The sequence below is a fragment of the Coloeus monedula genome (assembly GCF_965178545.1).
Source record: "Coloeus monedula genome assembly, chromosome: 15".
Classification (NCBI taxonomy): Eukaryota; Metazoa; Chordata; class Aves; order Passeriformes; family Corvidae; genus Coloeus; species Coloeus monedula.
Genome location: NC_138795.1, coordinates 7,519,408 through 7,546,629, shown reverse-complemented (window position 1 = coordinate 7,546,629; position 27,222 = coordinate 7,519,408). Strand labels below are relative to the sequence as shown.

The 27,222-nt window shown below is 42.6% G+C and overlaps 1 protein-coding gene across 1 annotated transcript in view; it reads right to left on the bottom strand.

Moving 5' to 3' along the window:
• Positions 1-2,304: 2,304 nt before the first annotated feature.
• ADAMTS2 (ADAM metallopeptidase with thrombospondin type 1 motif 2) overlaps positions 2,305-27,222 on the bottom strand; it is a gene marked incomplete at both ends in the record, with an annotated part of 173,663 nt that continues 148,745 nt past the window's right edge. The window contains 12 exon segments of the mRNA XM_082291267.1: positions 2,305-2,765; positions 7,090-7,179; positions 8,193-8,322; positions 8,682-8,889; positions 11,128-11,260; positions 11,919-12,078; positions 13,224-13,387; positions 14,864-14,944; positions 15,579-15,702; positions 16,510-16,643; positions 20,473-20,648; positions 22,063-22,208. Of these exon segments, the coding sequence (XP_082147393.1) occupies positions 2,305-2,765; positions 7,090-7,179; positions 8,193-8,322; positions 8,682-8,889; positions 11,128-11,260; positions 11,919-12,078; positions 13,224-13,387; positions 14,864-14,944; positions 15,579-15,702; positions 16,510-16,643; positions 20,473-20,648; positions 22,063-22,208 (2,007 nt within the window).

The following is a 27,222-nucleotide window of genomic DNA, read 5'->3' as shown; positions in this document are numbered from 1 at the left end:
TGCCTGTAGGCAGCCACAAATCCCTTGGCACAAGGCTCCCGGGGCTTGCCCGCTCACCGTGGCTGTGTGACGGCCGGCAGGCCATGGAGCAGGGCTGGGACAGGGCACTAAGGATAATCACCCTTTGACTGCAGGAAAACACTCCATGTCCCAGGAGTGAAAGCCTGCAATGGAACTCTTCCTGCTGTGCTGCCAAACTGCAGAGCCTGAGTTTTACTTCTCCAAACCAGAACAGATTTTTGCTTGTGCTGCCTGTTGCTTCCACATCTGCAGCCACATCTGCTTGGCTCAGGAGATGTTTTCTACTGCTCTGGACTCTTAGGAGGCCTGTTGGGCTTCCCATTCTTCATGGTCTTCAGTGTATCTCTCATCCCTGCACTACTGGAGCTGCTCGAAGTGCATCACCTCTGTCCTGTGTAAGAAGGGGCGCTTGGTGCCATGACACCAGCTGAAAACATTCCTTCTCTGCTTGGGCTAGTATCTCCATGAAGTATTTTTCTTAGACCAGGTCTTGTGCTTCAAAGACTTCTGGCCACAATTCAGGCCAAAACAGTCGCACATGCAGGTGCTGTAAAGCCTGAGGTTCCTGCAGGCTCTTGCCTCCTTTCCAGCAGGAATGGCTCATATGGAAGAGAAGACCGGGCAGTTCATTCAGTCGTGGTGGTCGAGGGCAGAAGGTAGGGTCACAGGGAGTCACATGTGCTTCACCTTGCAATACCTGTGAAGCTCTGTGCCAGGAACTGGGCCAGAGAAGAGCTCACACATTGCTGGGAATGCTGCACATTCCCAATAATTTTGTGACTGTACATACAGGCTTATTGCTGGTGCCTCCTCAAACCAGCTCAGGCTGGAGGGTGAACTCTTCCTCTCAGACTGGAAAATCTGAACTTGGAGCCACCAGACCTACTAGTGGTAAAGAGAGGATTTCAGGGAAGCCCCGGGCTCTGCAGGAGGTTTACCAGCAAAGAAACAAATGGAAGAATCCAAGCCAGGAAAAAACCTGCTCAGATGCCACCCACTGCAGGAACCAGTCCATGCTCCCTGTCTCAGCAGTGTTAGAGCCAAACTGAATTCATCTTCTATTCTCCAACTGGGAATTCAAAATGACCTATGAAAACCATGATGACCCTGAGGGGGAAAAAAGTACTCAAAGGGTTGTCAGGTTACACATCTTAAAGTTTTCTAGCAGACCTGGTGCTGTGAAGACACGTGTGTGTGTGTGTGTGTGTGTGTATGTTCATGTAAGGGCACAGCAAACAGTTGTTCACTTCTGCACCAATAAAGCTGTCCTAAGGAAAGGAAGATAAAAAAAAATTATTTCCTCAAAAATAACTGTATCCTATGTAGGGGGAAAAAAAAAGTTTGTCTTAACAAAGCACCAAAGAAAAGACAAGAAGAATCCAGTCATCTTTAAGTTAGACAGAACGTGGGTAGAAAAAAAATCAGACCAATAAAAAAAAGCACCAACCAATAATGATCACTGAGGCTGTTGCATTACAGGAACTTAAAGACTATAAAAAATATGGATAATTGTAAACAGAAAGACTAGGATATTGTCAGTCCAAGCTGGCCAGATCTACCCTACTAAATGTCTTACATGTATCCAAAAGTTTAGGAGAATCCTTTGAAATTGTTTATGGAATTATGTAAACTACTGTTTGTCAGTTTTTAATTTACACATAAATATACGGCTACAGAATTTTCTCTGTATTTTATAACACAGTCCTGGTTCAGGAAGCTTCATGAGCACATGCCGAGCTGTGACCACAGAGGCAGAGCCAGCCAAACCGAGTCTGGCATGTCCTAAGAACCTTCCCGAAGTGGGCTGTGTTAGTGCCAGGGTTTGTGCAATGCACAGAAGCATCACAGGATTGCTGACCCCCTGCTTGTCAGAGTTAAAGGGATTTATTATGTCTTGGGACTGCTTTCCTCCTTACTAAGTGTAACTCCCATTACTATTCCCAAGCAGTTTTACACAGGCATAGAAGACTTTAAAGAGCCCATGACTGAGAAATCTGCTAACCTGACCTAAGTAATGTGGTTTGTTTGGATTCAGTGGGACACTGTAGGGATATTGCACTAATACTCTGCCGTACCCTGTACACCTAACCTAGCCATCAAAGTGTTCAGATTAGCACTTATGGAACAATCTGTCATTTCCATTTATAGTAGGCTTGAGAATTTGCTATCTCTGCCATAGCACCACTTTGATTTTTCCCCATTTTTAGTCTCTGTGACGGCCAATACTATGATGTTGGTAACATCTCTATAAGAGAAAAATGTTGTTTGTGCCATATTTCCATTTTAGTTTATTTTCCTAAGAGTCTCTTTTTTCATTTTCTCAGCAATCAGCTCCTGAATTCTTTGATTCCTTGTCCTTTCATAAGGCCTCCTCCGTGTAATGATGTTGTGCTGTGGTACTTCATTATCCAACCCATCAACTTTATAGGGAACATCCACTGCATTGATTTCTGGGTGCTCCTCAGTCGCATTGGAAGGGGGTGCACGTGTTTTGGAAACCAGAGGAGGGCTGGTGGTAGACTGTGTGGTGGACACTCCCATGGGAAGGCTGGGGGTTGTCAGGAGCTCCTCCTCAATGACATTATTCTTATTTACATTAGCATCAGTTACATTGCCGTCCTCTGTTACGTTGCTGTACGTGTTGCAGGACTTGCAACACAGCTTATTGTACCCAGGAATGGAGCAGTAACGGGAGAGAACTTCCATGCGACAAAACATTGACTTGTCTCCTTGACAATGATCTTCTGCAAGAGAAAAAGGGAACAGATAAATAAAGAGCATCTTCACATTAATCAGAAAAAGAAACACAGCTGAAGCTTTGGCAGTGGGCAGAGGGTTTGATATTTAAAGTGGGATGGGAAACTGGCAAATGAGCCTTCTATAAGCAGAAGCAGGCTTATATTCAACCTAAAAATCAACTCACTTCAAGAGCTGCAAAAGCTGATCTGAACTGTTTGTACCATCCAAGCTCTAGATCATAACACCTGAATTTTTGCCTTCACATCCTGGAAGCACTACCCTGAAGACCGTGAAGCCACAATGAATTGTGTTACTGTTGTGATTTAAACTTCATAACACACTGATTGTGCTGTGTTGTTGCTAAAACTACATTGAACTCCCACAAAGTCATCAAGGTTTATATTAAGGAATCTATTTTTTCCCTCTTTGCTCATTTTAATGCTTTTCTGCAACCAAACAGTGGCTAACCATGGTTAGGGGTAACATATAGTTATCTGGACTGTCTCAGGAAAGTCAAGTCCTATTTCGATGTGTACCATGTAACCCTCAGAATTAATCCATCTCCCATTGGAGTGATATTGTTGCCAGGTACCTCTACTCTGAAAACAGCGGCATTTTCTCAGCATGTCTCTTGTTTGAGAGAAAAGTGGTGCATTTACCATGAGATTTTCTCCTCCTCCTAGAAGGGAGCTGATAGTTTTTGGACAAACAAACTCCACAGTAATGGAGCCAAGACAGTCCATTAATGACTGGGAGACTCAGTAACAAGTCCTGATTTTTGTGTCAATGACTGTAATAAAAGAGAAAGAATTCTAGATAATATTCAATAAGCTTTAAGCTGTCGATAGCTGTTACAACAATCTGCACTGTAATAGAGGTGTTATGGCAGATCCTGATCTTGCTGAAATGCAGCTGGCAAATTGTAGGCTGAGGGATTAAAGGTGATGTGGTCAAAAAGTTCCTGCCTGAGAAACATAAACAGAAGCCTACTCAGAGATTCCCCAAACCGTTGTAATTTCTGCTCAAGGGAGGCAGAGGACTGCATGAATTAGTGGCAAATGGACGGTGAGGGTCTAGCAGGCTCCTTGGAGAGAACGCTGCCTGTCCTCTGTCCTACACAGACATCCCTCAGCTCCCGTGCCTCCAAGAAGAAGTAATGGAGCCAGGCACTGCAGTGAAGGAAAAATCCCAACGTGCAGCCACGCTGAGAGGAGTCAGAGGGTTTGTAGGAGAGGAGAGAGAGCGCTGAGGAGAAAAGCAGACTGACCAGCACTTGGCATCATCAATAACAAAACACCCTTCTCTGTGACCAGAGTGCTGAGACAGAGATGAAATCACTTGTGTCTCTCTCCCTGATCTTACTACATTTCCACCTACTCTTACAGTAAAGGATGAGTAACTCCAATTACTCGCCTTTATTTAGAGTGCACCCGATGGCAGACAGTGCTGTCAGCCTGATCCTGGAGCTCACATTTCACCCTCCTGCTACAAGCACTGGCTTGTGTCAGCACCCTCACAGCAAAGGAGAGAAGCAGAGCAGGTTGAGAGATACCAAGGGGACTTAGAAAGCGTAGGTGCCACCTCTTCACTCATCCTCAGTTAACAAAACAGGGCCTAGTGAGTGTTTAATTGGCAAACATATCAGCCTAAAATAAACTAACAACTGGTGCTGCTGCTTTAAAATGCTAGTGCTGGCTGAGAAAGGTGAAAACACCTCCCGTGCATGGTGTCTATGCCCTGATTGTTGCATTTGTTGCAGAAAGACAAAATTCTAGTTCCTACATTAGAATTTGACAGTTAATTTTCATATTTTTAAAAAGCTAAACTGAAATGCTGCTGGAGATTAGGAATGACTCCTTCCTTAGGAACCTAAGAATAGTACCTTGGTTTTGGAGAGCCTTTCAAACCAGCCTTTAAGAGCTGGAACTGTTCATACCTGCATGCACAGCTACACACAAAGGCCTACATGTGCCTATACAGCTTAATATATATATTTTTTTACATACCCTGTAAGAGTCCCCTTTGAACATTGTGCCTTGTGTTGCATGACCTTTATGCACGTTCCTCCAAATGGCTTCCATAATAAAAGCCAACAGATACAATATTTAAATGTGGTTTTAACAAGGCAGGTCTGTTCTTGGCTTTATAAGAATCAGTAAGAGCACCTTTAGAAAAATGCCTTTTTCCTAACAAAAATATGCAATGTCAAGCTTAACAATACATGGAAATAAACCTGCATTATGTAATAAGATTAGTGACATCAGATAAGTTATATAAATAAACTCTGTAACTTCTCAATGACAGAATGAAATTTTGATCCTCTATCCAAACCAAAATATCCAGATTTGCTGAACTTTTATTTATTTTTACTTGCAGTATGCATGACAGACTGGAAGTATATATTCAAAACATCAGTAAGAAAAAAATAAATCAGTTTCACAGTCACTTTGGTGCACATTAGTCTCATAAAAAAATATTGAAAAGCAAACTGAATTGGCACATCTTTAATATTATGTTAAATACATACAAAACACTAATAAAATATCCCTGATAAACCAAAGTGCATATAGACATAGTGCACAATGCCCAGATACCTTATTGCACCATTCTCTATAGCCACCCATCTCTTGAAACATCACTAAACATTGTCTATTTAAAGGTAACAGTCATGAATATATTTATACAGTTAAACACCGATTATTTTACATAACAGTATTCAGTGCCAGATACGTGTCTTTGCTTTTTCACCTTGTCATGTAAATTGTTAACATGTTTCAGGAAATACTAACAGCAAAATTTAAATATGTGATCACATGATAATGACAAGTTTGAAGTGCTACACTGTTGACGACCCAAAGATTCAAAAATGCCACTTTTCCAAAAAATATGATCAAAGCAATAAGGTAGTAATTTGCTCCAAGACTGCAGTTTTACAGTTGATACATTTCTACTATTGGTACTGACTGTCACAAAGAACTTTATGATTTGTGAATTCCAAATCCTCAACACAAACACAGAAGGTGAAGCACGGATGCCAGTTAAATTTCATTAAGTCAGGCCACAATCCTGTCTCAATGAAGATATGGATATGCACTGTGCAAATTAACCTCCAATAAAATTTACTGCCCTCCAATAGTTATCATTCAAGTAAAAACACTCCATATGAAGATTAACTCAAGGTACCAGTGTACTGTTCATATTTAAAGCTGGATCTGGTAAATTAATGCCATTTACATTTCAACGTTAAGGCATTTTTCTAAAATTCATCTCCTAAGCAAAAAAAGCAATAAAAATTGAGGTAATTCTGTAGTAGTTCACACTGTTATGTTTGCCAGTTGACACATCTAAGAGCACACACACGCACACACACACACACAACCGTACCAGTCAAGTCAGACATGCACATGGTGAAAAAAGACCAGAGATGTAATGAGTATAAACAGCTCCATGCTGAGCAGCTGGAGACATCGTAGTCAATGAAAACATCATATTGCCTCCGCCACGCTAAGAAAAACACCACCACGCCACCTTCACCAAGGACCATGCCTGTTCTGCTTTGGGATTGTTTCTAAAGTGAAAATATGCAAAACTGGCAAAAATTGTGCGATGGAAAAAATGAACGCAGCTTTTCTTGAGAAAAAACCCACCAAACAACCACGGGGAGTCTGGCGAGAGAGACGGCATCAGAGCAGCACGGAAAGGACCGACAGAAACTCAGCTTCTGCTTCCCAGTGAGCCCTCCCCGGGTCACAAACATAAAGGTGAGGGTCAGGAATAAAAAATGAGCAGCAAGGGTGAGGAAAGCAACAGCACCACAAAGGAAAATGGAATGAAAAAATTCTTCCACTCATCAGACTACCCTGTCAGCGAACTGAAACCAGAGAGTTACGAGATTTCGGGTTTTTAGATAAAGGAGAACTTTAGCACTACAAGGTGTCATTATTGTGATGTGATCACATTCACAATAAGTTCTCAGTTTTGCTATCAAACTGAACATCAGGAACCAGTAAGAGCCTTTTTTCACCATCACCAAGCAAACAAGCAAACCGACCCCAGCTCCCTTTCAGAGGACTGCAACATACTGTGGAGATCCAACTTCACACATCCAACACTTCAAGACCTCCACCACCAGTGCTACGCAAGCTCCAGAGAAGAAAGACACCGAGCACCAAGTGCCTGGTGTGAAAAAACAGATTCAGCCCAAGATTTAAACTTGGCAAAGTCAAGGGAACTTTCCGCATAGAGAGAAGAAGAGAGCAAAAGGCAAAGTCCACATTCGATGTGGCATGCATTTAAGGGCAAAGGCAGAGTTATAAATGGGTCTTTTACTTGAAGATATTTTCTGGATCGGGTAGTCTGGATCAGGTCTTGACAGCCATTGTATCATGTAGGTTTTCTTTGAAGGATCAGAAACGTTTCCTTGAATAGAGGAAAAAAAAAAGATGCAACACAACATATGTTAGACAGCATTAAATTCTTGCCCTGTCAGAAGGGGACAAGCTCAGAGAGGGAGTGGGCTCCAGTTGTGAAGGAGCCCAGGGAAGGATTACAACCAGGCTGTGTGATTTTGGGCAAAGGGTACTGTTCGGGGAGTTTGCTACAACTTGTGCCCAGCACTTCACAGTCAGCACTGAAGACAGCCCAAGGGCCAGTTCAACAGCAGCACTTCTCATGGCAGTGTCACACATGTCCCCAGAGACATGCAGTCTATCTTAGTCACACAGCCTCATTAAAATCTTTGTATTGGAGACGATAATTGACAGCTTGCTTCTAATTAATTAGAAATCAAAAGCTACCTTGAGAGATACAGCAAGAAAAAAGAAAAATATGAATTACTTAATAATAGGAATGTGTGAAATCATCTCACAAGTATCATTTGCAAACAGCTGAAAAGCTAACAAGGATAAAGGTCTTGTTGGCCTGGATTAAACAGGAACAAATTAGTTATAGCTTTTAAAAACTGAATTAGATAACCCCTGCAGATAATTTATGTTTGACAGAATGGAAAACAAGTCTGGAACTCTTGGTGGAGATGGGGAAAGCAAAGAGGCATCCTTCATTAGCCAGAGCCCAGCTGACCCTTGCCAATCGCCACAGGTCTCAGGGGTGCAGGGTTGGACTCAGGCACTGCTCGTCTCCCAGGGCAGCTGACAGCTGCTGGCCACATCCAGCCATCAGCACTGTGCTGAGCTCTGCCCCAGCTTCTCAGGCTGTCCTGGGCCAAGCAGTGCTCTCCAGCAGGAGAAGAGCCCAAGGAGCCCATCAGCCACACAGCAGCTCCACATTTGGAATTCCGCTCAAAACAAGGACTATGGAGAAGTGTCCCCCCAGGCAGATGTAGCACACAAGTATCAGTACAATGAAGGCATTGCAAATAAATAAATTAATGCTTTTCCAACATGTAATAGAAGCCATAGAAGACAAGCCCTTACTGGGACACGGAGGTAGTCTGCAAATCCTTACGGTCTCTGGTTTATTCTCCTTGCACAGGCCGACGGCGTTGTCCCTGGTCCGGCACAGGACCGGGCGATCCTGGGTGCCATTGCCACAGCTGACAGAGCACTGAAAGGACATGCAGCAGTTACAGCCCAGCCACCCTCTGGAGACAATGGATCAGAAACTAGCTTTTCAATTTTAAAAGACTGCCCTTGATTTGAGCTGACATGGTGCATTATTTGAGCCACCGCAGTACCTATAGTAGCTAAGCAAGAGGGAGAGCCACTCACTGCTTCTTGTGGTACGCCAGGAATTATGAAATACTCCAAGAATGAGCTATGGTCTGAGCACTAAACAAACAACTGTACATGTGAGTCATCTATTCCCAGAGCCATCTATTCACAAATTCAGGGGTTGCAGTACTTGTCATGCTCATTCCATCCAGTCAGAAACTAGTTGTTTGAGACCTCCAGAAAGGGACTGACCTGTGACCACGGTCCTATTCTCCACTGTGCTGGACACAGCTCCCTGTTGCAGGGCCTCCTGCCCTCCGGGCGGTTGTTGTTGCAGTACTTGGTGTGGACAGAGCGATTTGTGTTGTCGTGGAGGGGCTGGATGCAGCGCACAGACCGTACCTGATACCCTGTCTTCCCACAAGATTTGCTGCAAGGCTCCCATTCTCCTGTAACCCATCTAGGTTGGTGAAAAGAGAGTGAGCAGAGTAAAATTCAAACTGTTGATCTGTAATTCTTAAACACAAGTTTAACATGATGCTAATACTAGTTCTAATACAGAAAAAAAGAGAAGATAGCAAAAAACATGGTGAGGGTTATTTGACTGCCCCTGAAATATCATTAGTAAGACCCAGATCTTCAATATTACTTTCTCATTATCTCCAAGATAAGCATTATTCTTACTTGGCTGTATTTGCTTTGATTTTAAGCTGCCCTTTCCAAGACTGCACATAAAAATATGGTGGCTTTTATGTCAAAAGCAGCCACCCAAGGGTGCTGCTGAGCTTCCGAGGTCTGGGTGCATGAGAATGAGATGTGTCTTGTCTCACAATGTAGCATGAACCGGCTGTCCCCACAGCTGGTTCCCACATGAGTGAAGCCAAAACATCTGGGCTAGAAATGCAGCTCCAGCCCAGCCTGTATCTGGGCACTCCATGGGCCATATCCCTGGCCAGACTCAATCTCTGAAGCACTGACAAAGCCCTGTGAGTGCTGAGCTGGGGCAGATCAAGGTTCTCATCATCAAAAATGTTTGGTTTGGGGGAAGGCAACCCTCCAGTGAAAACCAGAAGGTTCGAGTTCATAATGTCTAAATCAGTATGGCCACTGATAAATGAAACCTAATCTTTGTAATGTGCTGTAGTTGAAAACTGCACTGATCACCCAAACTGGCTCATTAATCATAGCTACAAATTGTAAAGAACTTAGAGAAGAACAACAGAGACAGACAGGCCTAGAGCAAATGTATCTAGACTACTGAAGCCTTGGTTATAATTAAGTGAAGATATATAGCAGTCTAAATATTTACGGAGTGCAGAGATTTGCAAGATGGAAATATTGTTCCATGTAAACAGTATTCATGGGATAAACTTAACCAAAAAATATACATAGTCTGGAGAAACACCCTGAGCTTGAAGGAATTGTCCTAAAGTACTCATAAAATCCTGGGTTTGGAAATAGTGAAGAAATAGCAAAAGGCACTGCACTGCACACTCCACTTAAATAGAAAGTAACAATTTCACCCAAGTTTCTCTTTGTAACCTACAGAATTTCCACAGCTGTGGAGAAAGGCAAGAGCTGTCAAGCCATGAATCCTGAGGTGACTTCTGAGACAAAGATGAGTTTTTCCCAGAAGTGAAAAGCAGCACATTAACGTAGGGGGTGTCACAGAGCTTTGTAAAATCTCTTATATAATTGCGTCTCCTATGTACAAGAGCAAAATGCTTGGATGGCATTCTATGGAAACAGAGCAAACTGAAACTTCAGGGATCCAAGCACAATTTAGGATCCTATTGAGTCTTTGTGGTACCTGGCCCCAATTATATTTGCAGCTGAAAGGAGGATACAGTCCTTTCCAGAGAGCCTGAGATACAGTTAGGTTATTACTTCAGTTTTCCAATAAATAAACATTCAACCCTGACCCATGCTGAGTTTATGGGGCACAGTTTCTTGCCTTTTCTCTCTTTAAAATCTTTTTTTTGAAAGGAAGTTAGGAAATATTGTGTAGTATGTTCTATTTATTTGCTGTGATTCCTGGAACCTGTATTTAGTCCCCAGGGATAAAAGCTGGAATCAACATACTCGTTTCTTGTTGCAGTAGAAGCACAAAGAATATATTAGTCCTACATGTGGCAGGAATAACCTCCTGCCAGTCAAAAAAATCACCTGTAAAATGTGAACTATAATATTTATAACACTTGACTATGTAGAGCAAAAATGAAGGTACAACAGGCACTTCGTGCTGTACAAGGGCAGCCAGAGAAATCTAGCAGGTCAAATATTTTCCCTGTGTTTAAATGTCTGAAATTATGCTGTGAACTTTATGAAGATTTGGATTTGAGAGACTGGATGATATTGGTTGTCTTCTGTAGCACTCTGTACATTTGTTCTGACATGGTTAACCCACAGTGTGTAAAATCCACTGATATAAACTGATACCTCAAGATGGCCTGAACACAAATGTCTGGATCAAGAGAGCACTTCTTTTCTAATCCAACTCATTAAATAAGTCATAGGAACCAGCAATCACAGAAAGAATACTTCTATGAGCAGAATAGAGCATGACATCCTCACAGTCCTGGGTCTCTGTAATGACCATGGAGGTGAACTTAAAGCCCTCTTCCTTGAGGTGACAACGCTGGCTGCGTGTGGTGCCCCCGCACCTGCAGGGAGCAGTGCTGGGTGCAGGGATGCTTACATGGGCTGGGAGCACTCCTGGAGGTTGCACACCCTGCGGATGGGTTTGGGCTTCTGGATCACCTCGCAGTAGCTCCGATGAACCATCTTGTGGTCCGTCTTCCTGCGGCAGCCGTACTTGGTGAACTGGTAGCCTGCGGAAAGACACTCCTCTTATTCTCAGGACTGGCAGACCTCACAGAGGGCTCGAGTTTCAAATGAACTGCACAAATGCTGTCAGGGGTTGCAGCAGGAGTTGCAGCAGGTGAACATGCTACCAAAGGAGCTGTAAGCTGCACCAAATAAACACTTACCACACGAATTTAACACCTGTAATTGCTCACCCCCCTTATTTTTCACGACTTTAATGAAAATAACAGCCAGATCCAGCATCTCAAAAACATTCTGTAAACCTGCCTAGCCACAAACCAATGCTGCAACCTGACCATCAGCCTGGGGAACGGCATCAGGGTTCACATCTTGCCCCAAAACCAGAGTCTGACACTGCAAAGACCACATCACTGGATGAGGATTTACAAAGGGCTTCCCCATGGCACCTTGAGGTTTGGCACCTTCACAGCTTGGAGACCCTCATCCAAATCTTGCACACTTGTGCAGTTTTTCAGTTTCATAACCATAAATCAGAAATGAACCAGCCCAGATCTGCCCCCAAACCGTTTAAGTCACATTTTAACCCCATTCACTATTTATTTATCTATTACTTAACTTAAATAAAACGCCTCCCATACTCTGGTCTCCCTAATGTCTTGTGGCAATGAATGAATTTTGAATGATCTGCGGTTTTGTTTTTACCTCCCCCACAAGGTTTTGAACACTGGGACCATTTCTTCAAAGCCCATTCATATGACACTGAGTCCTCTTCCAAAACGTTATTGTTATCTACATTCAAGGAATCTTCATGGATCATGTACTTGTAAGTCAAAGATATCTTGGCACCACCATGAGGAATCACCTAGTAAGAAAAACAGATGTAAGGAAAAAAGATATGAAAGACTGATATCAGGAGCTCTGTGAGATGACATGGAATAGTCATCGTGGCTCACATATAAAAACATCCCCGCAGGGATCTCAGCCTTTTAGCTGCACTCAACACATTTTTTCCCTGATGAAAAAGTATATCCTTATGACACAGAGTTTCTAAACTGCATATTAAGAAAGACTGTTGTTGATTTAGACTTACTTTCCTTGCCAGCATTGGGCTGACATCATGATACTAAGTTTTTTCCATATCCCATCACAAAGGAAGGAAATTTTGTACTGAAATGATAATGGATAATTCTACTAAAAGACAAAGCAAATTCAACTGCAGAAGTAACTGAAAGTGGCAAAGAAATTGCTTATATTTCTGATAAAACACAAATATTCTTATGATAATCCTGGAATTCTGCAAAGCTTTTTACTTAATCTTGATAGAAATATAAACTATTTAGAAAGATGTTTTGTTATCACACTGCATTAAGACAAATGGAAGAAAATGGAACTCAATGTGAACAAAGTGCAAAATATTGGTCCTCCAGAAACATAATATTTATTCTTTCTTTGAAGTTCAGCTGGTGTAGACCAACACATTACAGTTGTTTTCAGAGGGATTTTAAATCAACTCATCCCTGCTAATTGCAGTCTATTGCTTGTTAGTTTGCAATGAAAAAAGAGTATATTTGGCTGGTTTTGGGAACTATGGAACTGGCTTTGCCCTGAAAAAGGCAGCCAGGAAGCACAAGAACCCTGCATCTGCCTTTGCAGGATACATTTTCAAAACATGGATGGGAGAAGGAGCTATAAGATCCAGCTGATACGAACCACTCTGACCTTTTTTTGACTAGTGCTCACAGGTCAGATAGGATAAGTACAGAGTCTTTACTCAGTGGCTGATTGCTAGGCCATCCACAGGAAATAATCAGGACAGCTGGTTGCTCAACACATAAACCTGAATTATAATAGGTCTCATACAGAGCAATGAATTAGGAGAAAGGAACTAAAATACATCTTCTATTGTCTTATAGTTGAAGCAGATGTCTTCTTGTAACTCACATGAGGAATCTGAATTATATGCTAGCCCATTATGGCTCTGTGGAAGGTGGTTTCCATTTGACTTACCAAAATAACTATTCCATTACGCAGTGGCCCCATGGTCTGCACTGTTTCTCTATCATCGTCGTTCCGATACTCCCACTCCACACCCATGTCAATAAAGACTTTAGAGTCTGGCACATAGTTGTCTTCACTTAGAATGAATTTCCCCGTTTCACGATTTTTAATAGCTGGGAACAACACAAGAAAAGTTAATATGAGAGGTTCACTTCTTACCTCCAGTTTTGTCCTGCTTGTGTCCCAGTGGAAGAAGCTGAAAAGGCCAGTGTGCATTTTCCCTCTGTTTCCTCACAGGTTTGGAAAGACTTTTTCAGGTGTCTCACTGAACTGCCAATGCTTTTCTGCTCAGCTCCAGAAACATCAGTTGTCCTTTTTTTTCCTTTTTCACAGCCTGCCTTGCCAGAGAAATGAGGCCAGCGCGGCTGCACCGCAGGGATCCAGCTGCCTGCTCCCCTATAACAACTTCTGAATCCACTGGCCAAATCCGAGCCAATTTGAGAGCCAGTGGGGGTCCCAGAGCTATTCAGCTCTTTCATATGTTGTAAGGCAGCTCAGAGGGCTGTTACTGCTCCATCAAAGAATGGCTACTGAGCTAGCCCCCAGCAGGTCCCCTCAGTGAGAGAGAGACACTAGAAACAGTATTAATTCTCCTGCACAGATCCAGTCCTGACACCAACACGGCCCTGTTAAGCTCCTGCAGGCACCTGCCACTGCACACAGAGCCTGGCTCCTCTGCTTCAGCTCTCACCAGTGCTCTGTCCTTCACCTGGAGACACTTCAGCCACCTTTGTATGAGGACAGGTTTTCACCTGAGATGGAAAATTTGCCCTCCTCGTTTGAAGAAGCAGGGACTCTTTGTTATGTAACACCAGATTTTAACTCCATTCTCTCTCTGGCAGCTACCTGAGCATCCGGCTCCCTCAGCAGTGGCCTCAACAGCGAGCCAGCTGTTCATGTGCACAGCACTCACCCCACCCCGACAGAACTCTGTCTGAAGGAGAATTGCTCCCGGATCCACAGGGCCGGGTGCCCTGAGCAGCAAGGGAAGCATCCACTGGGGAGAAGCTGGGATGACTCACGCTACAATCAGCAGACCATTAGCTGTGAATCTACTTCCAATTAATAGCAGCCCACTAGTCACTGCTTCCCATTGATTACAGGGCTCGGGGAGGAGAGGATTTCCATTACCTCCTAGACTGGATTGATTTGGCAGCCTCGTGTCAATACTGTTAGCAGGGGGGCAGAATCTGGAACAGATCTGGATATAGCTGGGAAATGACTGAGGGTGGGAAGCACGAAAGATGCACACAAAGACCATAGAATGGTTTGGGTTGGAAGGGACCTTGAAGACTGTCTAGTTCCAGCCCCCAAAGACGATAACATGGCACCCCATAAAGTAACTCAGTGCCTCTTCCAGCAGCTTTCACACATGCACATACCAACACAGAGATCTGGCTGGGACACCCTGGAATATAGCAGAGGGAAATAGAATTGCCAAACAAGTTTCCTAATTTAACATAGAGAAAGCACGTGGTGTGGGAGGGTAATGGGTAAACAAATGTATAAACACATTGTCAGCCTCCAGAGACAAAAATAAACACCAGAAAAAATTATTGTGACTGAAAATTTTCCTACTTGTTACTTACCGAGATTATGAGCAGTGGCATCTGTTTCCTGTATAAGTAAATGTCTCGCACCAGCAGGAATTTCAAACATCTTAATGTACCCTATAATTGTAGTATTTGAAAATATGGTTATGGATTAATATGCCACAAACAGGGAGGGTTTGTCTTAGGTTTTTAAATAAATCTTATTTTCTGAAAGCAGGGTGTATTAAACAAGATGAACTGAATCCAGCATTATTCCCATCCCCATTTTTGTGCCAGGTGATGGAATGTAACAGGGACAAAGGGCTTTGGGTCAGAAGAAGGATGCCTGAAGTATCATCAACAGACTTTGCTTCAGACTGAAATGGCCTTTGAGCACCGTATGCACCCACAGAGGCCACACAATCTCCTGCCTGACAGTGCCTGATGATGACATATTATTGTAGCTCTGCAGTGACTTGGAAAAAGCAGCTGGGTGACATCAGCAGCACAAGCACATCCACAGTTCTGCAACAAGGAGCAGGGAAGTCCTCTTCTATGCCTGCACAGGCCCTGGTAGCAACAGCTTTAACTGATCACTGGACAGAAGTCTTATTTTCAAATTATAAACACATCTGGAAGTAAGTCCAGATTGTTTATTGGAATTAAAGATGCTGCACATGATGTACTTAGTAATGGTATTTTCCATTAAACATAAGAGATCAAGAAAAAATACCCGGAACTCCCCAGGACAAACCACACTGAATGTACCGACCTTGCTTTTTTGGTACTCTTGAAAATGTTCTTTTCACCACTTTGCAGTGGGAGTTATCTCCTCCACAGACACCACACTTATCTTCCTGCTTCGTGGAACCTATGACCCTGTCACACCCAACTTTCTGTGCACAAAAGAGAGAAACAGTCATTCGTATTTATCCACCCTTCAAGTCAAATGAGCCTTCACCTCGTGTATCAATCCCACCTTCTGCTTCAGAAAAGCAGCACACCTTGTAGTATTCTCCTGGAAGATCAACACCTAAACAGATTTTAATACTTCCAGTTCCTATAGCAGCTGTCAATTGGGTGATTATATTTTTATATTATGCTTCACAGGGGTTCTCTTACTGAAGGAAAGCAGAATGGTTAAGGAAAAGCTCTTAAGCCTCAGCTTATCTTAAGACAGATGCTTAAATTCCAGGAGAATCTAGGCATCTATATGGGGATAAGCACCTCCACCAGTGCTTTGCTAGTCAGAGACTAATTCCTTTGAAAGATGACCTGCAGCAGATCCCGACTTAGAGGAACTGTCATTGATTTTTTAAAAATAACATGATCAACTACAGAGAGAATGCACATCAGCCATATCCTAACACCACTTTCCTTGAAAGCTGCTGTGCATTCCTGTTTCATTGTACATTCCACCCCCACTAAACCTCAGCAGGAAGAGCTTTCCTTGAAAGCTAATTGTAATAGATCATCTTAAAATACTGCATGAAATATTTCCTGTGTAGGTAGGTGCTTTTGGAACCGAGTCACACGCATGGCAACTGTGAATATCACACATAATATTGTGACAATAATCCTAATGAAACCTCCTTATTGCCCAAAGTGTTGTTATACTTAGTCATTCTTGGAGAGAAACACTCAGAGTACAACTGCAATTGTTTTCACAATACTGAGCTCTGAAAAAGCCCCCAAACACTCACCAGGCAGTCCCCCCTCACACAGATGCTGTAAGCGTCCTTGTAGGAGCAGCGGGTCCCGTCGTGTACCATCCTTTTCATGTACACCACATCCCCTGTCTCCTTTGATTCGCAATACAGGTGGCACCTCTCCTTAGCTGAAAAATAAAATGACCCAAATTGTGCTTGTTCAGCTCTCACAGTTCAGTTGCTGACCTTGTGAGCAGCACTTTCAGTAGTGTTGGTTCTCCCTTCTTCCTTGCACACATCACAGAGCCCAACGTGGTACCCATAAATCATTGATGCTTATCCCCTTTGAAAAATCCTGTGATCTCTTGGAAACTGCTGCATCATAAAGCAACCATGTGTCACCATTAGGAGACAGACTTAAAAATAACAGATCATTGACTTTGATGGGGGATCTATTTAATCCTCTGCAGATGCTGCAATCTGGTAGACCTTTCCTCAGTTGCACAGCTACCTGTGAGAGATGCTGGTTTCTCCTGCACGGCACTTAAATGAAATAAAGCCAAAGTAACTTTCCCATTAAAAGCAGCTGTTTGACACTGAGTGAACCTGGCATCCAAAATTTCTTCAGAGACATCTGGGCCAGAGCATTTCATCCTAACCACAAAGTTAATTTTCCCTCATGGTTGTAATTTTATTTAAGATAATTTAAACCATTAAACAAGATGAGATGTCAAAAAAGATTCAGAAAAAAAACCATTTTTTTACTGCTAACACATGCACAAACAGCCAGACAAGTGGTATTTTCTCTAATCTGTTCCAAAGAGCTAAGAACAAAAAATAAAGCTGAAAATGACTAGTCACTGGCTGAATAAAGTTGTATTCCACTAGTGTATTTCATTCTATCCATGTCTCTTGCTGTCCTCAGCCCCATAATAGGATTCACTGTGCTTTCCTTGGCACTGAAGAGCAGATGGCCTTTCTGCTAGATGAAACAAATAGAGATTCTGCTATTTTAACATGATTAAAAGTTGGAAAGCTTTTCCCACCATTTAAAACAATAACGACCTTTCCATTATAACAGTTCAGCTGAAATAAATCTTCACAGGCCCTTTGCGTTCTTCCCCTGTACAGTTCCATGGCCTCTGCCCTCTTTTTATAAAGTCCTTGTTATTGCTGTTGATGTCCTCAAGGCCACTGGGTATTGGTACATCAGAGACCTTTGTTACCACTCCCAAACGATGCAGGGAAGTCACACTAAAAATCCAGGGTCTAATCTATTAAAACGGGTACTTTTTTCAGTGCAAATTCTTAATAGGAGACTATTAAGATCATGATAACGACAGACGTACTGTATTTGCATATATTAGAAACATTAAGCTATGCACAAGATAGATGTCTACACACCACCCCTGGGTATGCACCCACCCCCACCCCACACATACCACGCATTCACTGCGTGTGATTAAATGAAAATATCAGCAGGTCTGACTGGGTGCCAACAACTCTGTACAAGGGCCTTATTTTAGAGATGGTTCTGTTCCCACTGCTCCATGGGAACAGTAAATGTGCAAGGGCTGCTAAATTAGACCCTGTTATTGCAAGGAATTGTTTTCTTCCTATTCACTGGTGCTGGGCACAGTAGAGGTGCAGGAGCATGGATGCGACGGTGTGCCTGTCCACTCTCGTTTAACTGAGGCTGGGAGCTCATAGCCAAAGTCACACCCTACTGCCCTGGCAGATGCACAATGCAGGAGTCTGTGAGCACAGCAGGGATGAGGACATGGTGGCTCAGAGGGCCTGGAACAGGAGACAGGCCATGGCACAACAGGGCATCGGGATTCTCAAGGACACACTGGGGTGTGGCTCAGTGGCTTTTCTCTGCCCACAGCATGAGGCACTCCTTTCTGTTCCTATCCCCTGCACAATGTGTCAGACACGTCCAGCTGAGCTGCCTGTGAAGTGTATGGATTTATGTCACTTCTGAGCCACAACTGCATTATCTTCACAAGTATGTCACTGATATGCCTTATCCTTACAAAAAGGAGTTTTAAATAGATTAGTTCAAGCACAAGCTTGTCTCTGGCCTTGTTTTCACACAAAAGCTGTTCCCTCTAATAACCCTGCACAGGTAAATGTAACTCTCAAGGAGTCTGCAGTTAAACCATAGTTATATGGGAAACCAGCAGTGCAGGGATCAGTGCTCAGACATCAATGAGCTGGTTTCTGACCCAGAAGCCATTGAATTTAATAGAAAAAAACTTGCTTTGTTCCAGTGGTCTCTGCAGCAGACTGCTCCAAAGGCTAAAGCGTAAGCAAAGGTCCTGCAGGCCGTAGCCTTCATCCCCTCACCCTGTGCCAGCAATGCTATTTCATGAAATTAAGCTGTGAGGCTGTGTCTGTGCCTTTGAAAATTCCAGACTGACCAAGATGGCATGAAAAGAATGAGGGAACTCTGAGAACTCTTTGGGAAGAAAGGCAAATTAATTAAAGGAATTTGCTATTAATTTCTGGCAGAATATCCTCTCACTGGAATGCAAAATGATTCACCCAAAGTGACCCTTCCCCTCCCAGTGATGACACTGGGCTGAGGATGGGGTGAGTGCCCAGAGCCTGTCCCTTGCCAGGCCAACCCTGCCCTCATGAGTTTGTCATTCAAGTGAAGTGACAGGGTTCAAAACCGGCAAACAGCCCATACTGCTCATTCAACAAGTTGAGACTCATTGCCCTCTGCCTTTTTGTTTGGTGAAACATCTCAGCGTGTTTTCTGGCAAGAGCAGACATGGTCCCAATCAACCAGCTGCACTTGCATTGACAGTTGAGCTGAGGCATTAACAAGAACAGGAACATTTTTGTTCTAGGAGGTGATCTCTGTTAAGAGGCCACAAAATCAGCCTGACCTTGCTGGTTGAGAGCCAGCACCCATCCAACCCAACAGCTGCCTCCAACAGTGACAGCAGCATTTGCAGGAAGACACAGGAAAAACTTGAAGCTTTCTCAGAATATTCTCCAAGTTCCTCCTACTCTGCAGCTTGGGGACTTCCAAAATCATGGCTGGAACTTGGTGTTTAATAGCTCTTAATGGATTGTTGAACTGTCAAGAATTTTTCAAAGTAAGTTCTAAAACTTTCTGGCGTCTGCAACTTCCTGTGGCAGGGAATTTCAAGATCATTAGATGCTTTGTACTAAGTCTTTCCTCTTATTTGTTTTAAATCTGCCACCTGATAATTTTATTTGATGTTCCCAGGCTTGCATTATGAGAAACTCAACAATCATTCCACGTTCAGTCTCAGGCCACTCACAACTCTGTAACTCTATCTTTTTAATCTACATCCTTGCTTTTCCAGGGTGAAAAGTCCTGGTTTATCCAAACTCTCCTCATCCAGAAGTCATTGTTTATGTTTGCTTTATTCTGGTCTTTCTGAGTTCAGCTGTGGGTTTTTTAGCAGCATGGGCAGCAGTGAGATGGGCACAACCTGAGCTGCACTGGGTGAGTATTTAAAGTGCAGACACAACGTGCAGGTACATGGAGGCAGAGCAGTGTTCTCCATCTCTCCCTTCACAGCCACTGAACCAATCTTTTCCTAAAGCTATTCCCAACTCCCAGCCTTTCTCTTCAGAGCCCACCATTGTACAGATCCATACACACATACACACCAGTTTTTACCCCCATAGCCATTACTGGCATTCATTAACACCAAACTTCCTTTGCCTTCTTGTGCCACTTAGTGTCACAAGGTCCTTCTGCAGCTGAGTGGGCTGTGCTCCTGTGCAAAACCATTTCCTTTTATCTCATGGTAAATCCATTTAACTGCTGTCACTGGGGAACAGTATCTAAAGATTTTTGAAAATCCAAGTACATTGCATGGATTGGATCACTCATACACTGATACTCACTGGTCCCTCCAAACAACTCCTAACAGGTTCCTGATTTCCCAGGAAGAAGTTTTACCCCTCCCTATATAATTTTTACTCATATTTGCAACTGATTTTAGTTTTCACAGGAAAGGGGCTGCTCACCATCGATATGTTCATAAGGGAGCCAGTGGTGTTTGGTGTTCTGGTACTCAAAGTAAGGGTCCCACTGCCGGCACTGCTCCTCTCTGAAATCCTCAAAGTCCTTGGGACAGTCCTGGGTGTTGCACAGCTGGAACTCGTAGCTTGGCCCCACACATGTGCGGCCTCCATTGGCAGGACTGCGACAGGGAGAGAAACCCATGGTTAGTTTTGCCATTATTTCATTAATCAACTGTCTATCAAATCTTCTGAGGAGCAATTTGTTTCCCAGTCATGCCAGTAGGCACTTGATGAAGCCAGGGCTGTGTTTCTGATATGTAAAATATATATTCTCTTTCAAAACCCACTGTCACTATTTAGCTTTTAAAAAGCAACTTCTGCAAGTAGAGGTTCAAACCACTTGATAAAGGCAAGGAAAGCCATTTTCTTGGTATAGCCAGGAAAGGAAAGCACAGCAGAACTCATTCCCATTCACCCCTAATGCAGCAGCAAAGGCAGAACAGCCCAGCTCAGTGCTGTGCCCCAGGCAGATGTGCACCAGATCCCTGGCAGATCTGGCAATACAGAGCTCAGAACCTGTAGCTGGGTTTGCACCCTCTTCCAGGAAACACAGAAAATCTTTTCAATAGTACCTTAGGCTTTTCCTACTTGTAAATAGATTCTACAACTAAAACTGTGCCCATAATTAGAAAGGTCAATTCCTTGTTGCCAAAGTAATAAAAGCTGAAAAGAGAACTGGCAAATTTTTTCTTAACAGAACAATTTCCATCAGAAAATGCTGCTTCATAAAACTCAATTTAAAAAAAAAAAAAAAAGATAAGATGATTTTTAACACTAGTCAAGTTCAATTGCTTTATCAACAAACCAAGAAATTCCACGTTAAAAATATTCTCGCTGTTAAAATCATAAAATTTTGACCATTGTTTTAGTTCTTGCTGTTAGGATCTTGACTTTTTATGATAGCACATTAAGATAGCAAAAATTGCACATTTCGTATCATTTGTATATACCAATCTTTATTAACTATACTTTACTTCCACTCTTACTGGAATGGAATCATTCTACATTATCTGGATGACCCATACGTAAGTTATTAAAGAAAGACAATTCAAAATTCCTAAAATTAACTTTGGGGAAGGTTCTGATCTCAGGAGCTTTGTTCCAACTTGGAATGAAAACAGTTTGAAAATATTTTAAGACCTTGTTGAAATATCCTAAAAGGTGGATTAAAGAAAACTTTTTAAAAGGTTTTTAAAAGAAAATCCAGTAAATCACTGCTATCATTTCATACTCACATTAAAAAAAAAAAAAAATAGTACCCTAAACTTTTACTTATGCTTTACACAGCACAATATTAGCACTTTCAAGATCCTTCTAACTGCATAACCAGTTTAATGGATGGATAAACTGAGAAATAAAGATGATTCATGACTTGCTAAGGGCCAAAAGTAGAATTTCTGACAACTTATGCTATAGGTCAGATTTAACAAGCACCACTCAACATCCTTTACTGCACTGCTGCACTGGGCATGCACTGAGGATCCTCCCTGTGCAGCCTCTGCACATCAGTGGGACACTTGGGGTGCCACTTACTGTGGGTTGTCACACTGCCGTGTCCTGTACTTCACCCCGGTGCCACACGTGCGGGAACAAGAGCCAAACTTACTCCATGCCCCCCAGTGTCCATCCTGCTTCAGGACATCTGGTGTGAGCCAGATGCAGTGACCTTTAAAGCAATGCTGAAAGAGAAAATCGGATGTCAGAATGATTAGATGATTAACTTGTATCAGATGAGAAGTTGTTATACCACACATTGGAATTTCAGGCACAAGGTCTGGATTTTTTTTCACGTCTCCAGCAGAAAGTAGAGGGACTTGCTGTCAGATTGTGCCCATGATCCCAAACTCACTCAGATTTTATGAATTTACATGTCAGTATGCACATGTGTGCGTGCAGGTTTTAAGGCTACCAAGTTTGTTAAACTGTTCTCAGTGTTATATTTCCTCACCACCTTTCTGCAGAGGGGATATCATTTAAGGGAAATGGCAGAATCCCATATCTTGGAGGCTAACAGTAACATCCTGGCTCCACTACTGCCTGCAGCCTCTTCAGGCAGCACTGTCAGGAGCTCTGGCCACAGCACCATCCTCTCCCACAGCCCAGCCACTCCCAAATCCACACACATATTCCTACAATAAATGTGATCAGCAAAGTGTCACAAAATCAAAGCCAGCTTGCACTGTAGACATTAATGCTATTAAATAAAAACTTTGGCAGTGTCGCCCTGGAGATCTCATAGTAAACCTGACCAAAATAGCAGGAGGCATTCCTTAGGGACAGCCCTGGACAGTCCTACAGCAGCACAGTTCATCATGCCCTACCACATTTTCTCCTTTATTTTACCTGTTTTTTTAATACAGTTATTCTGCAGCAGTTGAAGCATAGAATTTGCTACATTTCCCAAACCACTAAGGTATTTATTTTATTTCGTTAAGAGCCTTCATAGCTCCAGTACTGATCATCTCTACTGTCATCTCCTGTTAAAGAAACCTGTCAGTGCCTTTCCACCAATCTCTCCAGTCCCTAATCAAGGAATTTTTTCTCAGCTGAAGTCAGAAAGAATTCTTCTCAAGGATCACAAGATTCTGGCCCCTTTTAGTACTATTTCTGCTTTCATAAAAGTCTACTGATGAAGTGTGGGTGCTGGAAAATATATTCCAGCAAACAAACGACTTTGCATGAGACTGTCATAGTTTGTCTGCGTTAACGGTTACTGCCGGGATGAGAGCTCTGGCTAAGGAGCACAGATGGCTGCAACAACAAGTGAAATCAGTCACTTACTTTCCTTAACATTCAAGTCAACAACAACATTTTACACAGCTTAACAAGCCCTGGAACGCAGGAATTTGGCAGGCTGCACAAGACAAGCATATGGCTAAATGCATGCTGCCAGCAAAAACAAAATCAGAAGATATATAACAGGAGAGCGTTCCTGAGCATAGAGCGATTAGTGATCTGGAAGGCAAATTTAAAAGTGATGGATAATCATTAATAATGCTGAATTTAAAGAGAGAATCATTAGTAAAATGGTGACAAGGCACAGCTTACTGATTCACTAATCTGCTCAGTGACTGGCTCTTTATTCATGCAATTTATTTTGGGGCTGATTTGATTGGACAAGGAGTAGAAGAGAGAGTAGAAATAAGGTTTCAACTATTTTTTTCTTTCCCATGACTTCAGATATTCGAAGTCAAAACCTATGAAATAGATGAGTTACCACAAAGCCAATTATACCAATCCTGCTCCAGAGCTGTAATGGGCACATTTTTCTTAGATGTTTGACTGAACAAGAGATAATTCAGCAAAGCATGAAAGAAATGCAAAATGCTAATATGTCCTTTGCTTTTTTTGGTTTAGAAGCTAAGGGCTGTACCCATCAGGGACTGTTTACTTATGGCTTTAGAGGGGTTTGTTTGAACAAACTGTTTGAGTCGTGGGGCCCTGCACAGCCAGGGAACCACTCAGAGAGGTGGGGGAAGCTGGCAATGCTTCAGCTTGTCAATAGATATTTCAGCTGGGCTTGGAAGCAGATGTGAAGTGACAGCTCCTGATCTGTGCTTGCTCACACATCCTTTTATCAGGGTGCTGCATCTCTCAGGTGTAAGGTGACAGCAGTCACCAAATCCATGTCAGGAGCCATTTAGCCTATGCTTGTTATGTGATGATCCAGAATCCAGTGCTTGGACTCATGGAGGAGAGGGAGAGACGTGATGACACTGTGTTTCCCAACCTCTTCCCTGTTTTAGTCAGGAACAGCGGGATGTAGGTTTGCAACAACCTGTAATAAACCCCCTCTCTGACATTAGGACTGGTCCCTGAACTGGAAGGCAAACATTGCTGTGTAAAGGGAAGAGCAGCACTGATTTTTAGTGGAGAAGCTGGTCAGATGCTGATTGTTGGGAAGCTGAGGCAGAGCTATTAGGAGACAAGCATTTATGTAAAATGAGTCATCCACAGCTCTGCCTTTTTTTGTGGAATTAAAAGAAAGGAGCCTACAGAAAACAAAATGATTCACTAATGAATCTTACTCTGTGCAGACCGTGCAAGAAAATGCATGAGAAGGTAAAACCAGAGAGAGAACAATCTCCAGTGTAATATGGGAAGTTAAAGCCAGCCCTTCCTATTGCTACTACATTAACTACATAATGAGGTGGGAAAGAGCCAATTTCAAGCACTATTCCCTTCATAAACAAGGGGTTTCACTTAAAGAATGAAGCATTTTAAAGCAATTTCTTTTTATAATGAGAAAAAAATGGGTAAATGCAAATTGTTTTCTAAGTTGAAGACAAGACGACTTCTTGCAGTCTCGCCTATTTTTCTGGCAAACAGCACAGTCCAAAACAAGTGCAATTTCCAGGACAGGGAGCTTAAATTTCTTGCAGTAAAACATTCCACTGCTGTTTTCAGCAGTTCTTTGAAACAACTGCAGTGGATGCCAAAAAAAGAGCCAGTGTGTTCCTGTGGGCTTAACACATCTGCAAGTCAATTTTCCAAGAAGAGACTTGAAGATCTTCTGTGGGTATCTGTAACTATTTTATATTGAGCAGCGATGGGCATTGCTCTGATCTCCTCACTTGACACCCCAGGTATCTACCAAGTAGCCCCTCACACTGCACCATGGCTGGGGGTCCTCTGTTCTCCTCACTCTTCTGAGGTCCCATCAGGACCTTATTTATTTGTATTCCCCATCACATGCAGGCTGGCCCGCTCTGCTCCATCTGTTTGAGAATAATTAGTTGCAAGGGATGAACTGAAAGTTCCAACACTAAGGACTACTCTGAGCCAGTAAAAGTTTCTTCAGTGGAGAATCAAGTATTCTCCCTGTTTCTGTGGTGACTAACACAGCACACACTCACCCATCTGTCTCCTGTCTCTGAGAGAAGCTGAGGTCAGCTTTCTCAGTGGGAAATTATCTGGATGGCTTTGAGCACACATTAGTGTTTTCAGAAACCTTTTTTCTTGGTCCATTTTTCTTCTCAAAAATATCTATTTATTTCAATATTTAATCATTCCGTTCCTTTCCTGACAGAGTAAAAAATCATTCCAAGTTTGACTCAGATCATCTCATTAGGACAGTGCAAGCAAAGAGAAGACCTGCTAGGTTTGTGCTGGATCCTTGGCACAGAAGCCAAATCCAAGAGCAACATCAGCCTGGTTGGCAGTGGCAGCTACCAGGCTCTTACCTCCCTCCAAGAAAAGAAAAAAAATGAGGCTCAGGTGGTGCAAACCTTGATGTTAGTCACTGCAGCAAGCAGATGGACTCAAGCATGTGATCTCCCTGCATGACTGACTCTGGGTTTTATTTCTACCCTGTGGAGAGCAGTTAGCTACTTCAGCCGACATAAATGTCTCCCCAGAAGAGTAATATTTTTTTTAAATGGAATAACAAAAAATGATGATATATTTCTGAAGTTTGCCTGGATTCAGAAGCCTGAGGCTAACAGTAGAGCTGACAGAATTGTATACAAGTAAATAAATTATCAGCTGACAACATATGTTTCCTTTCAATCTACAGAATGCCAGGCAGAGTTAAGTTTTGTGCAGTTATGTCTTGTCTGCATGGTTTACTATAGCAATTTATGGAGTATCTCTGACTCCACAGTGACTCTGAACCTCCATGTGCTTAACTTTACACACTGGAGTTATTTCATGGAAGTTAATGTGACCATCATCAAAGCTTCGCAAAACTGATGGAAACTTCCCTCTTGCTATTGAAAACTCAATCTGATTTTAAAAAATCAAGTTGGGAGCAATAAAATTTATTCTATTTCCTTGAGGATTCCGCCAAAATAGTAGTTTTCTTTTCTGTCTGGGAAGCTCCAGGAGAATATGTTATTTTTTTATCTTTAAACCCAGCAAATTATTAGTTTGCCGCCAATTAACATAATGGTTGCTCAGTATCTTCATTTGCACAAGAAGACTTAATAAGAAGTTTTTAAATGGCAGAACCTTGCTCTTTTGGTAACTTAGTTCAAATAACCAGATGCACAGAAGAGCTTACATACATTTACATAACTATACACTTATCTGTACACATACATGTAGAGTAATACACAGCATTAGAAAGCCTCATCTTCCCTTTCAAAGGGTTGGTGCCTGGGTCCAGGACACAGCCTGGGTCTGCACAGACATGGTTCTTATCATCCTGCCTGCCAAAAATATGCTACAGATTTCATGTCTCCCATATGCCTGTTCTTGCCCCTTGACCATCAGTTAGGAAGGAGGCAGATGGACTGGAGTCTCCTCAATGGCATCTTGCTAAATTTGGGATCAGTTATCAGTTATGTGAACACCAGCCCTAGGTGAGAACATCCATGCACCACATGCCGTGTTCGCCTCCCCAGCACCACTTTCATTTCTGGCATCCGGTCCCCTCAGCTGCAGCAAAGCCAGGATGTTTCTGTGACACATCAGCAGTGTTGTGATTGGTTTGTGCTTAAAATAGGCCCTGGGAATTAGAGGTATGAAATCAGGAAAACTGCAAGTTTCCAAAGTGGGAAACAAATGAATCTTTCTCAATCAGCATCTTTAATTGCTTATTTCTTGTTTCTGCATTTTTCTTTTCTGACATGATTCCAAAGAAAATAGGAAACCATGTTTGAAATTATTTTCCTTTTTCTCAAATGCTGATGAGGTATCATGGGAGAGGTACCTGAGAGGAAGCTGCCCCACAGCAACTGAGTCCCAGCTTTG